The sequence below is a fragment of the Erythrolamprus reginae genome, chromosome 1, assembly GCF_031021105.1.
Source record: "Erythrolamprus reginae isolate rEryReg1 chromosome 1, rEryReg1.hap1, whole genome shotgun sequence".
Taxonomy (NCBI): domain Eukaryota; kingdom Metazoa; phylum Chordata; class Lepidosauria; order Squamata; family Dipsadidae; genus Erythrolamprus; species Erythrolamprus reginae.
The window spans coordinates 72,881,577-72,898,080 of record NC_091950.1 but is presented as its reverse complement, the minus strand read 5'-3'; the positions used below and the strand labels follow the sequence as shown (position 1 = coordinate 72,898,080).

The following is a 16,504-nucleotide window of genomic DNA, read 5'->3' as shown; positions in this document are numbered from 1 at the left end:
TTTGCCATATAAATAGTTTGGTAATATGTGAATAGAAATAATAGCTTGAGCAAATTTCTCCAGGGTCTGCTAACATCATACTTAATACAGTACAGTAATTATTGTAGAGATATTATTGTAATCTTATTTGAAAATAGTTTGAACATTTGAAGATAGTCAAAACTAGCCTTAAATTATACTATACTTTGCCACAGGCACTGACATTCAGTTTATTTAAACTTTATAACTTTTTCATGCCATGTGACAAAGTTATGTGAAGACAAACTGTAGTAAAAACCTTAAAGTAATGTTTGTAACTCCCACAACCCCTTCCATTATCCATGTTGGTCTGGAACACCTGTAGCTCCAGCTTGCTTATTCCTGAATTTTATTGTATTCTCCCAATGTCCTCATCAAATACAGCAAAGCACATTACATTACTTATGAACTAATTATTGTGACCATTCCATAGTTTATATTATGCTATAAATGAGAAGATACATTTATGCTGCAATCATGTAGTGTTTATCTCTAAAACTGAATCTGAATGTGGGCACCATTTGATCTCATCATATAAGACAAATATACAATATTTTTTGGTGTATAAGCAGGGCCGCCATCAGGAATTTTGGGGCCCCATACAGCCTAAGTGTCTGCCCCCCCCTCACCATTTTAAAACTACTTTATTTTGCAACATACCAATTATGTATTAAATTTACCTTTCAAAAAAAAAATTTAAACCCTGCCACTACAACAAGGTACACTTGTTTGACAGATTAATATGTTAATAACGCAGAAAATATATTCAAGTGACATCAACATATTACATACATATAAATAAATAACCAGAACAGTGCAAATACACCAAATTAACAAAATATTATTAATTTTGCCATCAACAATATTAAAAGTAGCAATAAGATGGCACAAAGGATAAAGACAAAATACTCCTGGATCACACTACAAAAATATTGGTTTTCACAATAATACCAATAAATAACAGGTAACCTGAAGATAAATTATACACAATAATGTTTAAAACTATACGTAAACTCCACCATAGGTGTAAAAAGCACAGTGCAAGAAAAAAGAGAAAGAGGAGGGAAGAGCAAAAAAACCTTCCCTCTTCTTCTCATTAACCTCTCCACCTATCTCCTTATAGCATTTCCCAAAGTTCGCAAATTTTTTAAATTACAGTACTTTATAAAAAAGAACATACCCTCATGTATCATCAAATCCATATTATGAAGCAAATATGCAAAAAATCCAAGATTTTTTCTCATACATGTACCTGCTATTGAGTTCCATAACTTAATATACTTAAGCTTTTAAATGTGTAATGTATAATGTCTCTTAACAAATAGCATGTTCGTGGCTCTAAGAGCAACTTTTTTTCTCTTTATTCTTTCTTCTTCTTTTCCTAGGATGTTATCATATCTATTAAACATACGGTGAGATATTACTTTGTATGTATTTAATATAATTTAGAATGTGAAATTTAAAATAACAAACTCCTGCTTCAGATCTTCTCTGTACAAGTCTCAAAATATGATGTAGTTTGTTTTTTTTGAAGTCTTTAGTAGCTGTACCCAACTTCTCCTTTGCATATTCAAATCTTCCCACTTCCCACAATGCTTGCTTCTGGAATCCAGGATGGTGTTTGCTTCCCAAATCTAAAATGGCGAGACGGCTCCAAAACACATGTCAACTCCAAAGCAACACATCTTTTCCTCACACTTAGAAGGGCACAATTTTGAAAAAAATCTAACACCATAACCAAAATGTATACCAAATTGGCTCTGATCCAAACTTCATGTTTAACAGCTATGAAGCTGTTTAGGCGGAATAGAGAAAAATTAGGCATTTTTGCTGATCTGTTCCCTTTGCCTGGTCTCGATTGTAACAATTTTGTAACTGAATTCAATTAGCTTCCTTAGCACTCCGACGCAGAAGTTACCGGTCCTCTTCAATTGCCGGCCCCCCCTCATTTTTCAATTTGCCCGGGCCCCTGACGCCAGTCCCTCGGCGGCCCTGTGTATAAGATGCACTTCCCCTCAAAAAGTGGGTGGAAATGTCTGTGTGTCTTATACAGACAATGTTGCCAAAGCCCCACCCACCAGTCCCTACCCTTTGGCCTCTGCCTCCCAGCAATTTGCCTGCTTGCAGCAAATAGTCAGGTCAGTTTCATTTTTGACCTACTTGTGTCCCATTTTCAGCCCATTCCATTTGTCAGGGATCACCACTGCCACCTATTTCCACCACCTGGAATGGGTCAAAAGTGCCGTATAGTCCAAAAAAATATGGTAGTTAAAATCAATAAAATGTTGGCACTAGGGAAAGAGCAAAGATTAACCTGACAAAATTATGTAGAACAGTTTTTCCTACCAATATTGGCTCTATTTCCAACATGCTTTATAAGAACCAGATTGGTAAAAGTTGCCCTTCTGGACAATTATTAAAGGCAGTATCATTTACACAGAATTCAGTAAGATCTTTGGCTTTAAAGCATTTTTCAAGACCAGGTTATTAAATAGAATCTTTGCCAGTTCAGAATCTCACAGAAGCCCAATAAATTTTATAATCCAAATGTCAGTGTTAGGGAGCAACCATTAAGAAAATAAATGCATCATTCAACTGACATATGTTCACCTGGAAGTATGCATTCATTTCACTCTGTAATAAAAATGGCAGATATGCAGAATATTATTCCAAAATTACAAATTTAAATATTGTTTTTTAAAAACCTGTTTAGAAGACAGTGCTATTACCTCCACTGACTTTTTTTGCTGCAGATATACTCACTGTTTCTGACCCTGCTGCTTATTAGGTAGTTATTGGGACAAACTGCTATGTAAGAAAGAAGCTCTTTAATCAAGGCCAGTCACTGACTTAGTTGTCACTATTCATCCCATTAATAATCTTTTTTCAGAATTTCCCGTATTATAGCAGTCATCCCCTTATTCCTATTTAGAACTCTCCTCCATCCATGATTTACAGATCTTTTTAGCTGCTTTAAACCCAGTACATTTCCCTACTGACCCAGATTGCTTGCAAATACTTCTTCCATTCCATGGTTCTGAAAAAGCCTGATGGAGAAATGCAGATGGAGGAATACCAGGGCAGCAATAATTCTCCAATGCGATGATTAACACCAAGAATCTTTCATTAGTTGACAGCTCCCAGTGAAAGTGGGTAGGTCTACAAAAGGGCAGGATAGCAGGTGATATGTACTGAAACCGAATTGTTTGAGAATGGTACCAGTCTGGTGTTCTCTTATCCTTCCTTGATTCCCACACTTCATTTGCATGACTTCTGATTCCATGCTCATGTTATGTATTTTCATATGTAATAAAATCAAGGCAGCAAGAAACAGGATAGTGATTCCTCCTTTATTTTTTTTATAATGAAGGTAAAAGAAAAAGTTTGGTGTAATAGTTAAAGCACCAGGTTTAACCTTGACCTTGAATCAAGCACCCTCTCAGCCCAAGAAGGGCAAACAACTTCTGAAATCTCACCAAGAAAATTGCAGGGACTAGTAGTCCTGGCAATCTCCAGGAGTCAATACTGACCTGAAGGCACATACAAAGATAAAAATTGGAATGTGTGTTTATGATCTATTGGTTGCTCTGGAAATAAACATACCATATACCTCTGCCTAATATTCAGTTTAGGGGAGTGAAACAAAATTATGTTCTCACAGTCCAAAAAATATCATGCTATAATTCTGTAACGTCAACCTGATTTGACTCTTGCACATACTGATTTGTTCCTGATTATTCTGTGTGCTGGGTCAAAAGCACTTAAATTATTACTGACATTTGTAAATACGTTTTTGTATTTACAGATGCCAGTAATATTTTATTCAACTTGCTATTAGTGTATTAAATATAGCCTAGAAATTATTGTTATTAAACATAATAGAATTACTGTTACAATTTCCAAATAAGGGTCAATTTTTTCCAGCCTCCCTTTGCACTGTAGATCTTTCTTTCAACTTTCCAGATTACAATTTTGTCCGTCTGAAAATTAACCATCAGTAACTAAAAACTCCTCTGGCTTTTGGACGTGCTACATTTGAAACATTGAGCTATTATGTTCTTCTTTATTAGCATGAGAGAGAACATTCAGGACATGTTCACAGACAGTATTAATATGTTTAAGACAAATACTGGCAGTGACTAAATGCAATTCTGGCAGAGTTAAGTGCTCTGTATTGAAATTATACTGTCTGCTGAAAGAATGGCTTTCATATTTGTCTCACACAATGCTTTGACTCTTTGTTGTTTTGCAGGTGATCCATATAACAGGAAGGTTACGGCTAAGAGTGTCGCTGTCTCACGGTCGGACCGTCCCAAGCCAAATCATGGGGCTTGTTGTCGTTGCTCATGCCCTGCCCCCTCCTACAATCAATGAAGTCAGAATTGACTGCCACATGTTTGTTATTCGAGTAAACATGGACCTCAATATTATTTACTGTGAAAATAGGTATTGCATTTCGGCTATTTTATTTTGTTCTTCCAGAATGCTCCACCGAATTATGGGCTAGAGGATTTGTTTCAAACAACAATAATGATAATGCAAATGTATGTGTCCCTCTGATCAATACGCAGAAAGTGAGAGCTTCATTTTGAGATTTGGAAAACTGAACTGGAATCTGATTGACTGATAGTTGCCTAGGGAGTTAACTAGAAAGAAAAAAATCACAATTTAAATGTCAGTTTTCTGACTGCAAAACTCCTCTGATACTCTTCGGATTAGCATTTCCCACAATGGAATGCTAATACTCTGGAGAGTAGAGATGAGAGTGAATGAGGAAAATAAGGAATCTATTTCTCCCACCCTACAGTGGATGCAGCCTGTATTCAGACAAACATATACTGTATATCATTTCAGAATTCCTCCTGAAGCACTAAATGTTGTCCTAATATTCTTTTCCTTGGAGCCAGCAGAATGTTTCCGGTATCTTAAATTTTGTCTGATTCAGTAATACACCATCCTCTGTTTCTCGCTGCCACTTCTCAGAAGCGGCAGTGAGAAATATTAGTACTGATTATAAATTTGGAAAAGCCACACTGTTTTTCTTGTTCGCAGCTCAGTTTAATTTTTTTAAAATGGGAACAGGCAGGACAGAATGAGAATATGGATATACTTCAGATGTTTTAAATTGTATTTAATCAGTTGCAAAATATTACTAAGGGTTTTTTTTATACTAGTTTGCTTTTATTTTCCTTATTAAAAATGAAAATGTTGGCAATAACAGCTTAGCCCAATGAATTCTATATCTGTTGCTTTACTGAACCTTTCAAGAAACAGTCTCACATCAGTGGATATGTATACTTGATCATATTGAGGAGAGCAGAAGTATTGCCCTTGAAATTGTTTACGAATGAAGGCAAATATACATTTCACAGATAATGTTGCAGGATCCAATCTGGGTCAGCCACCAGGACCAGAGGGTTTGTCTTTCAAACTTTCAGGTTCCTGCTGGAACCCATCTTTTTTATTTATTTTATTTATTTTGTCCAAAACACAATGAAGGTTACAGAGGATATACTCTTAGTAAGTATATCAATGAAAGAATAGAAGAGAAGATATAGCAATAAAATATATCAATGAAAGAATAGAAGAAGAAGAGATATAGGAATAGAAGAAAAGATATAGAAGATATAGGAGACACAATAGGACAAGGGATGGAAGGCCCGCTAGTGCACTTATGCATGCCCCTTACTGACTTCTTAGGAATCTGGAGAGGTCAACCGTGGATAGTCTAAGGGTAAAATGTTGGGTGTTAGGGGGTGGCACTACGGAGTCCGGTAATGAGTTCCATGCTTTGACAACTTGATTACTAAAGTCGTATTTTTTACAGTCAAGTTTGGAGCGGTTAATAATAAGGTTGAATCTGTTGTGTGCTTTTTGTTCTTGTGGTTGAAGCTGAAGTAGTCGTTGACAGGAAGGACATTGCAGCATATGATCTTGTGGGCAATACTTAGATCATGTTTAAGGCGTCGAAGTTCTAAGCTTTCTAGACCCAGGATTGTAATCTAGTTTCTTAGCGTGTTCTGTTTCAAGTGGAGGAGTGAAGGGCTCTTCTGGTGAAGTATCTTTGGACATTTTTGAGGGTGTTAATGTCCGAGATGCGGTATGGGTTCCAAGCAGCTGTATTTGAGGATGGGTCTTCAGGGAACGTCTCTCTCTAGCAGTGTGTGGGCCCTTGTGTGTGGTATTTATAGTGACTGTTGTAAGTAGCTTTTTAGATGTTGATTGGGATGTGTTGATGTCTGGCTTTTAAGTCATTTGCTGTTAGCTTGTGCTGCCAAGCCTTGCCTACTAAATACTTGATAGGCTGGTGGTAAATCAGCACTCCTGTTAACTAATGAGGTGCCTGCTCCCCTTGACTTCAATCACTTCCCTGGCTGTTTTTGTGCCTGTTGGTCCAACAATGTTGGTAGCTGTAAAATTGAATGTCTGTCCTTGTTCATTGCAGTGTGAGACTACCAATGAGCTTGGGACTCCTCGTCTGACCATTCACATGTATTCTTGCAATCTGGTGGTTAGCTTCCTCCCCATCTATCCTACCTAGCCACAGGGGCAATCCATGCAAGGGGATTAGATTACATTGCAAGTATCTCCCAACTCCAAGCAATCTTCACAATGAATAAATTGTCGTCGTACAGTAGCCTTTAGCAGTGTGTGATGCCCATATGCAGATCTCGGAAGCTGCATTCTACAACTTCTTAAATGTTCTGATGAATGGTAGGGTGTGCCATGTGGTTGGTTTTGTATCTTGTGTCTTCCTTTCTCTCTGCGCTGTGTTGCTCAGGCATCTCGTGACAAATGATTGTGTTTGAATTGTTCATGTAGGTACCTGCTCTCCAGCTGCTTAGCTTGTTGGGTACTATAGTGGGTTCTCACCCTACAATATAGTATTATTAGTATTATGATGCAATTCTTTTTGTGTGAATTGGATGGTTGCTGTTGAAATTCAGAAAGTGTAAGGTGCTGGTGGCCTAAAAACTGTGGTTTTTAAGCTCCCATCTTGTCTGTTGAAAAGTACATCTAAAAATGATAATTTAGATGTACAGTACTTGTCAACAGGCAAGAGGTTAGAGGCCTAGAAAACAGAATTTAGCACAAGGCCACCAATTAAAGGGTTTCCAGAATAAAATGCATAACATCTGAGTTTTTTTAGAAATCATAATTATTTTCCATTTCTTGGTAACAATGCAAATAAAGCTTTTAGGAAGGTGAGTTCCCTATCTAAAGAGAATCTGAAGACAGTGAAATGAACTGTTACCTTATAAAATAGAACAGAACAGAACAGAATAGAATTCTTTATTGGTCACACAAGTGATTGGACACACAAGTGTGATTGGACACACAAGGAATTTGTCTTTGGTGCATATGCTCTCATTGTTATTCTCATAAACACCCAAATACAGTGAATACTTATTGGGGGAAAGAAGAGAAAGCTGTATCTTTGGTTCCAATCCCTGATTTACATGTATGTACTTGGTCATGTAAACAATTCTGTGCATTCAAAATAGATACGCATTTGGCACCTTTACCAGTTGGCACAAGATGCATTCACTTGAGGAACAACAATCCTGCTCCCCTCTTTCTAATTCCCTATTTATGAATATGTTATCTAAATACAAGCATAGTCTTTCAGCATGCAATCTGTAAAAGTGTCAACTTGCCTTAAAAGATTCAATGCAACCATTTATGAATGGCTTTTCTACATGCTTGCAACAGATCAGATAAGTGGCTGTGCTGAAAACAGATGAGCGGTGAATCAGCAGAACTCAGTGTGATGAATGAAATCACATGCTCAGGAGCTCTGTTTGTAATGAATTGTCAGTGTTATCATATCAATCTTCAGCTGGTTCAGTTAAGTGCACAGAGTCACAATACCTTCACACAGTAGAATCTAAATTAATATATTAATCAAATGCAGGGATATCCTGAATTCACGTACTAGAAAGATGACCATCAGGTTTACAGGGATGATGGAAAGTATTTACATCATATAAATATATACTAAAATATCACAGTATTACAGCACAGCCCTTCTCGCTTAGAAAACTGTTATTTAGTCAACAAAAAGAGAAGAAAATTTGTGCAAAAGCAGTTCTTTTAGATCAAGGGCTCCTTTGAGACATCCACCTTAGAAAAATGCACATAAACATACATACAAGATAGATTTCTTTATACTATACTTGAAAAATACCCAACATCCTCACCTGCTTGACATCAACTATTATTATTAAACCATATTATAATAGCCAGTCTGGATGAATGCAATTATAATCAATACTTGGGAAGATTAAATTGGCATCTTAAAATTTAGTCTGATTTGGTGAAAACAAAAACAGATTACCCTAATTATAATGATAGTACACATTTTCCTTAATTTCTATCAACTTTAATTCCTACCATCAGTTCTTCCAGATGTCCTAACACCACAACGATGTCCACTATTTACCTGCCAATGAGCAGTATTTTGCCTACACTTGTTTGGGGAGAAGTAGTCTCCTAAAAGGATTATTTGGCATTTTTCTCCACAGAAACTATTTGCATGTACTGTAATAGGAAGGAAATTGAAGGGAAGGAACAGGTTTTTTTGTACTTGATTTACAGACCTCTGAAGTCTGTCTTTGGAACCCCTATTTAAGAACCACAGGTTAAAAAACTTTGGTATATATGAGGAGTCTACTTTACCCTATACAGAGTAATCTTGAGCATTGCAAAAAATAGAGGATACAAACAATAGGTCTTGCCTCTGTACCATGATATGGAATAGGATGGAGGTATAGCCTACATGGATATTGTGAAGATTGTTCCCAACTTCTGATATTTTATATTTGTCTCTCCATGTTTGCAACACCTCCATTTTACCTTTAGTTTCAAATTGGAAAAATTACATTTATCTATTCTGGAGGAAGAAACTAGCAGTAGCACATTTTGATGAGAAGTGAGAACCTGACAAGATGGTTCCCTAATTTGCTATATTTTTTTAAAAATCGTATTAATTTCTTATTATCTCTCAGAGTGACTCTGGAGACTAGCTCCATGCCATCACTCTGAGCTGCGAACCCTACATGTCCTCTGATAATTCCAATTCATCCCCAGTATTTTTCCATCTACCATTCAAGAACTTGCAAAGAATTTTCCCAGAACCTGAGTGACAAAAGGTCCTCATACAGTCCCAATACATTTTGCGAGCTTTAGAACATCATTTTAAAAACATAACGAAGAGTTACATCTTCCAAACAAAAGGAAGAACCCAGCTGACCGGGCTAATTCGCCCTCCCAATTTTCAATTTGAGAGGATCTTTTTTTTTTAACACAGATGCCTGAGGGCATTGACATCTGGACAATCAATAAGAGGAACGCACATACAGAGAGAAGCAGAGCAGAGCATAGAGCAGGAAAGGCTACTGAAAGGATTTTAAAGTTTCTGCACAGAGTAAACCACAAAGTCCCAGTTAAAAGAGCTAGGAGTGAAAGCAGAGCTCCCAGCTGAATAAGACTAAAAAAGATAACACCCTCAGGCATCTGTATGTCTCAGCATTTAAATTATATTGCTTGAAATGTCAGTTTGGACTCGGTGCCAGGAAACAGTTGAAGAGCCTTTTTTCATGAATATGCTCAATAGAAGACCAATCTGCTGAAATGAAAGATGTCTCTAATCATTTTGCATAAGCATAACATGTTCTTATTTTATTGTATAACCTTGAATTATCTTGCTCTTTTAATGAGGAGCTTTGTATTTTAAGGGATTCTTCTTATCTTTGTGGATGTTGTTAAATGTGGACCTATAGATAGTTTGGGATTGAATTTGTTAAAACAAATGAATTTACTTCAGCAGAAGGAGGGAGAGAAGGAGGAAGGTGAGAGGGAAGGAGGGAGGGAGGGAGGGAAGGAAGGAAGGAAATATTAGCTTGATTTGGGTTTTATTACAGACGTGTTTGAGAACAAAGGGAGCCAAATTGGCCTAAGATTAAAGGTGCTAGAGTAGGATTACTGGCTAATTTTGGGTCAGTCATTCTCTCTCAGTCCTAGGAAGTAAACACAATAAAATAAAAGCAACAGTAAACCACTTCTAAAAATGCTTCTAAAACAGCTGCATTGTTTTAAAACAACTACAGCTTGTCCATATAATCATCAGGAGTCAAGACCTAATCATATATATATGTGTGCACGCACACATACACACAAAAAAAAAACCCCAATTGCAAGAATGTTACAGATGGGCTAACAGTTCTCTCTTTTTAGAATTAAATTTAGGGTTTTAATTCTTGGTAGATGAAACTAAATTATGGATTGGGGTTAATTCTACCTTATGAAACCACACAACAAAATAACATAAAATTGTCATAAAATTGTCAGGATGGATATACAAGTTTGGGATCAGAATGGAAAGCATTTCATTGTTCTATTTTCTTCCTTTCTCGGTTTATAGGCTTTATTTTTCCTTTACAGGATTAGCGATTACATGGATCTGACCCCTGTAGATATTGTAGGGAAAAGATGTTACCACTTCATTCATGCTGAAGATGTGGAAGGGATCAGGCACAGTCATTTGGATCGTAAGTACTCTGTTCTTATAAAAAATATCACCTTACTTCTACAATGTGCAGCTGAACTAATTCGTCTATTCCAGTCTGTGGACCTCTGTATTCTCTCTTTAACTTTATTTGTGGATGGTTAGTTATAACATAAATATTTTCCTCTGTCACTAAAGGCAATAGGTGAATGTTCAAATGTGAGGCATGAAAAATTCAAATCAAGCTGTAACTGTGATCACACAATGTGGAGAGACGGTTTTTGTGCATGAGAAGTTTTGAAATAAAAAATTGAAATCAGGAGAGCCATTTGTTCATGTGACAAAGCATAATATAAGTATAGCAATTAATTGCATTGACATGTTAAAAGTTACCTTAATGTGGGATAGACCAAAAACTCATTGTGGTTAGAGCAGGTCAGCAGAATAAAACAATATTTAATATTGTCCTACCTAAGGATGGAGAGGGTGCAGCAAAACTGTCCCCAGTTTTGTATCAAAGCAGGCAAATGAATCATGATGCAGGCACTGCCTCTTATATACCTGCATATAGCATTGTGATGCAAAAACCAAAGGGGCAGGGTTAACATTGTGATGTCACAGTGAATGGCTGACCTTGTTTGCCAATCATAAGTGGTCCAGCTATCACTAGGCAACAAATATGTTTGCCTTGATACCATCTTCAGCTATCCAACCTGGCCACTGAGGAAAGAAAGAGCTACTGCTATTGTTAAGCATGGGAAACAGGGGTGGGTGCTGAATTTATTTATTGCCAGCTTCTTGAGGCTCATGGGAGATCAACATATCTAACATGGACTGGAAATGATGAAAGTACAAAGCATTCTACATCTGCCCTCAAGTATTCCTCAGTTGTATTGGCTGCTTCTATTTTGGCATGCTTCCTATGGCTTTGATGCTAGTTGATTCATGCACACAAAAGTTATACTATGTTCTAGTTATCATAACTCTAACTCAAACATTTTTTTTGAAAGAAGCCCATCAAGGCAGAGAAAAAAAACAAAATATTCCTTTACTGAATAAAAAGTTGACTTCCACTAAGCCTAGATCTTTCTACCTGAAATCTTGAAAGTTTGTTTGATAAGGCTAACTCTGCCATTTAGGCCAATTTCCTAACAAATATTAGGATCTGTTAGAAACAAGAAATACTTTTAAGGAATATGAAAGCATGATCCCATTAGGAAAGGCAACTTTAATGTAATAATGTAATAAATATCTTCCTTTAAAAAAACAATTCAGCAATTTCCTATTTTTTAAAAAAAACAACAACCCCTAGTCACACACTTTGTTGAATCTGAGTATAGTTTAATCATGCACTCTGAAACTTGTTGCTGAAAAGTTTATCCAATTCTGTCAAAGTAAAAAAGAAATCATTGCTGACTCTGGGAAATAGAAAGACTTCAATACAGCTTCTGAATTTAGCAAAACAAAAAGTTTTCAGAATTGCCAAATTAGTGTCTGAATCAATCATGTGTATATACTTAAAGGATTTTAATGGAATTAAGATTTATTATTGAAATTGATAACCTCAGTTTCTGACCAGACTAATTAACAGCTAATTATCTTAGTTAATACCTGCAATACTTCCTAATCAATTTTTCAGTACTTCCTAATCAATTTTCAGAAAACACGTTTAATTAATAAATAAATGAACTTTGGTTTCTAGTATTAGAAGAATTTCTCATAATTTTAATGTGAAGGGCTACCAATTTTTTTACTACCACACTGTGGGTATGGCTTATGCAGGACGCCCTGCATTTTCTTTCAACATCTTTCAGTGGAAATTGGGTGCTCTGGAGTGGAGCTCCGTTTTCGCTACCCAACTGCCTTCCCCCCTGTCCAGGCAATAGTCCATCCCTGATTTTGTTTATTAATAGAGTTGAAGGGGACCGTTAGGTCATCGAGTCCAACCCCCTGCCTGAGCAGGAAACCCTACAGCACCCCAGCCAAATGGAAGTCCAATCTCCTCTTGAAGGTGTCCAGAGTTGGGGAGTTCACCACCTCCCCTGGCAGGCAGTTCCATTGGTTGATCGCTCTGACCGTCAGGAAGTTCTTCCTTAATACTCTGAGACCTCTCCTGTTACTCTTACTTAACCATGTTCAGGTTAAACTGTTTCTTGCTGTTTTATTTAATGGTCTGTTTTTGTATAGTCCTCACTGAATTATGATGTTATAATTATGACATCATAGTCTTCTATGATTGTACTACAATGGTCTGTTTACATTAAATCCCTTTCATGATGCTTTCTATCAGAGTACTGAGGTGCCATTTTCCATATATTTTCTGCATTTTTAAAAGCCCATTCTCTAGTTGTTGCAGCCAATAATCTTGCCTCCATTTCTCTCTAACCTTCCTTATAGAAACATAGAAGTCTGACAGCAGAAAAAGACCTCATGATCCATCTAGTCTGCCCTTATACTATTTTTGTATTTTATCTTAGGATGGATATATGTTTATCCCAGGCATGTTTAAATTCAGTTACTGTGGATTTACCAACCACGTCTGCTGGAAGTTTGTTCCAAGGATCTACGTACTACTCTTTCAGTAAAATAATATTTCCTCATGTTGCTTTTGATCTTTCCCCCAACTAACTTCAGATTGTGTCCCCTTGTTCTTCTGTTCACTTTCCTATTAAAAACACTTCCCTCCTGAACCTTATTTAACCCTTTGACATATTTAAATGTTTCAATCATGTCCCACCTTTTCCTTCTGTCCTCCACACTATACAGATTGAGTTCATTAAGTTTTTCCTGATACGTTTTATGCTTAAGACTTTCCACCATTCTTGCAGCCCGTCTTTGGACCCGTTCAATTTTGTCAATATCTTTTTGTAGGTGAAGTCTCCAGAACTGAACACAGTATTCCAAATGTGGTCCCACCAGCGCTCTATATAGTGGGATCACAATCTCCCTCTTCCTGCTTGTTATACCTCTAGCTATGCAGCCAAGCATCCTACTTGCTTTTCCTACCGCCCGACCACACTGCTCACCCATTTTGAGACTGTCAGAAATCACTACCCCTAATATTTATGCTCGTATTTCTATTCCTATCTTTCCTTTATTTATTTCCTTTATTTAAACAACCCCAACCTTGAAATATTCAAAGCAAAACAGCAAAACAAGAAAACAATAAGGACAATAAAATACAATAAAACACATATTTTACATATGCATTGTAAGATGAATGCTCACAGTCACATTTGATCAAAGTTTTTTTAATCATCACATTTAAAAAAATACATTAATGCAGGGATGTCAAACTGATGTCATCACAGTAGTGTCACATGATGTATCAGGACATTTTTTCCTCTTTGCTAAATCGGGCATGAGCGTGACCAGTGTGTGATGCCTCCAGTTCTCCGGCCAAGGGTTTGATAGTCCTGCATTTATGTTTAGAGTACCTCAATAATATGCATTGATTACAACAAAAAACAAAGAGTAGAAAAAATATTATAAAGCTAGAAGGAATTCAGATCTAAGACCTCTTTTGTCTTCTATAACATTTTCTAGTTTAATAAGATTTTAAGCACTAGCAGAAGAAGAATCAAACTCCTTGGCAGAGCATTCAAAAGATGGATCCAGATCACTTTGCAGTATCCTTACATTAAATGCTATCTGATTTATTTCCTTTCCTTTCCTTTATTAAATTTTTTTAAAAAATCATAGGACTTTAATTTTATGGATTTCCTCCCTTGAAATAAGAAAATAGACTTCAAACCCAGGGGTAGAAATCTAACATTTTCCCCAGCAGTCTGTCCATTTTCGTCTCCAGCTAGAAAAAAGGGTGGGTGAGAAGAAAATTGGGTGCCAGGAACAAAGGTCCCAGAAGGCTCTATGGATTTGGAGGATCCTCTGCACACATAGAGACGCCCAATTCAACTCAAAGGAAATATAAATCAGCTTTTAACATCATCTAAATTAATTCCTTCCTTTTGCAAGCAATAGAAGGACTCATCTGCTTGCTCCTTATTATTTTAACAGGCTGACATTTGAGTCTGCTTCAAAATAAGGCTATGTATTTACAGAAAAAAGTATCAGCAGGTACATTATCTAGAAATTCTTGGATTTGTAATGCAATACATCATAAGGATAACAATTTGAGAAAGAAAAATGCCAATTAGTTCAGAAAGCCTATAAAATAGTTAGCTGGATAGTATCTGTTTGTCTATCTAATCTTTTAGTAGCATTCTCCTACTATAGATTGTCAATAATCAACATTATTTGTTCTTTTCCTGTTATTGTCTGAAAAAAGACATTCTATTTTTGCTGAACTGCATATTTAGATTTTTCAGCCAGTATATGCATTATCTTCCAACTCTGCATTTCTCTGCATTTGTTTTAAATTTTATAATTAATTGAAGCAATTTATATTTCTCACTGCTTGTCATATGTTCCCAATATTCATTTTTCTGGTGGTATTACTATTTTGACATCTTTTTTCTGGAATGGTAAATTGTCTCATTTCCTATATATTTAGCACATAATGTTTTAAGTAATTTTCTTTCAATCTGTGTTTTAAAGGCTTATATTCTGCTGATGATCATATACTTTAATTGTTCATCTTTTATGTAACTGGCAAAGCCCTAACAACATACAATCTGCCAGTGACACTCAATCTTAAATCCTGAGTGTAAATAAATATACTTATCTTTTCAAAGAAGTGATAGCATAGTTTTAAAAACTGCAGTATTAATTATTGCTTGATGTATGATTTTCTAGATAGAGTGCACACCTTAAGCCTTTGCTGTATACGTAGCTACTGATGATGGAACTTCAATGTTTTGCTAAGCATTTGGGACATTTCACTAATACAATTTGTATGCTCTTACCATCACATTTATCTGTACAAATGATAGAACTGATTTGGATTTAATTTTTTCTCACATAAATGTAGTTGTGCATTTCATTGGTTGTTTCATTTCAATAATAAGAGCTGTGATTGGATAATCAAAAATAAATTGAGATTTGCTCTGAAAAACTACTCCGAAGTAAGCTGTTTGAAGACTGGGGCCTTATCATCCACTCCATGTATAAAGAATTCATTTAAACTTCTTTTTAATTCTGCACACCAATATCAGTAAAAGATGAAAAAAAGGTAATAAACATATTTCTTTCCACTAAAACTCTATTCTAACCCTGTTTTGGTATTGGGTGACATTGTTGCCAGTTGTTTTGATTTAGCAAGTCCATTTACTACTCAAAAAATAAAAGGTTGTCACATAATATAGAAGCATATATCTCCTCAATTAATTGGAAAAAAATAGTAACATTCACTGAAGAATAATATCAAACGTTTTCTGACTGGAAATCTAAGCAGGATGTAGAGGAGTTAAGACCTCTAGAGAATGTCATGAATATACTTCTGGACAAATATAGGATGATATACCAGGATTTTCAAAATGGATATATATTGCTTTTGGGAACTGTCACTCGATTGTGTAGCTACAGATATAGTATGTGCTTTTTCATTTTGGAATCTTAATTGAGGTCTAAATTCATAAACCTGACACTGACAAAAAGATGCTTGTCACCCTCTGCTATTGCTTAGAAAACGTCATCCCATTTCTTCTGGACTTGATTTACAGCCATAAGAAATACAATTCCTTAAGAATGGCAGCGCGAGCAGTTTGTTTTCCATAAAGCAAAGGTCTCTGATGACTACGTTTGGGAGCATTCTCTCTTATATGCTCTAATTTAGTTTCCAATAGCTGAAACAATCCAGAATTTTTTTTTAAAAGCAGCTTTACTATCACTTTATTCATGCTGCTTCCCATTTTCAAAAGAATTTTGCCCTTCAATATTGAGACACGCACACACACCAGAGTCAGCTACAAATACACAATGGCTTTTGTGTACGTTCATTTGAAAATTTCTATTCAGTTATTACTATTTTCTGGTTCAATTTCCCAGATAAAAATCCAGCCTTTTTAAGTTATACCTCCG

General features: G+C 36.1%; 1 protein-coding gene across 3 annotated transcripts in view; it reads left to right on the top strand.

The window, feature by feature from the left end:
- Positions 1 to 16,504, top strand: part of NPAS3 (neuronal PAS domain protein 3) — an 826,368-nt gene that overhangs the window by 788,881 nt on the left and 20,983 nt on the right. For all 3 annotated transcript variants that reach the window (XM_070755787.1, XM_070755777.1, XM_070755797.1), the window contains 2 exons: positions 4,271 to 4,464; positions 10,462 to 10,568. In XM_070755787.1, the coding sequence (XP_070611888.1) occupies positions 4,271 to 4,464; positions 10,462 to 10,568 (301 nt within the window). The remainder of the gene's footprint in view (positions 1 to 4,270; positions 4,465 to 10,461; positions 10,569 to 16,504) is intronic.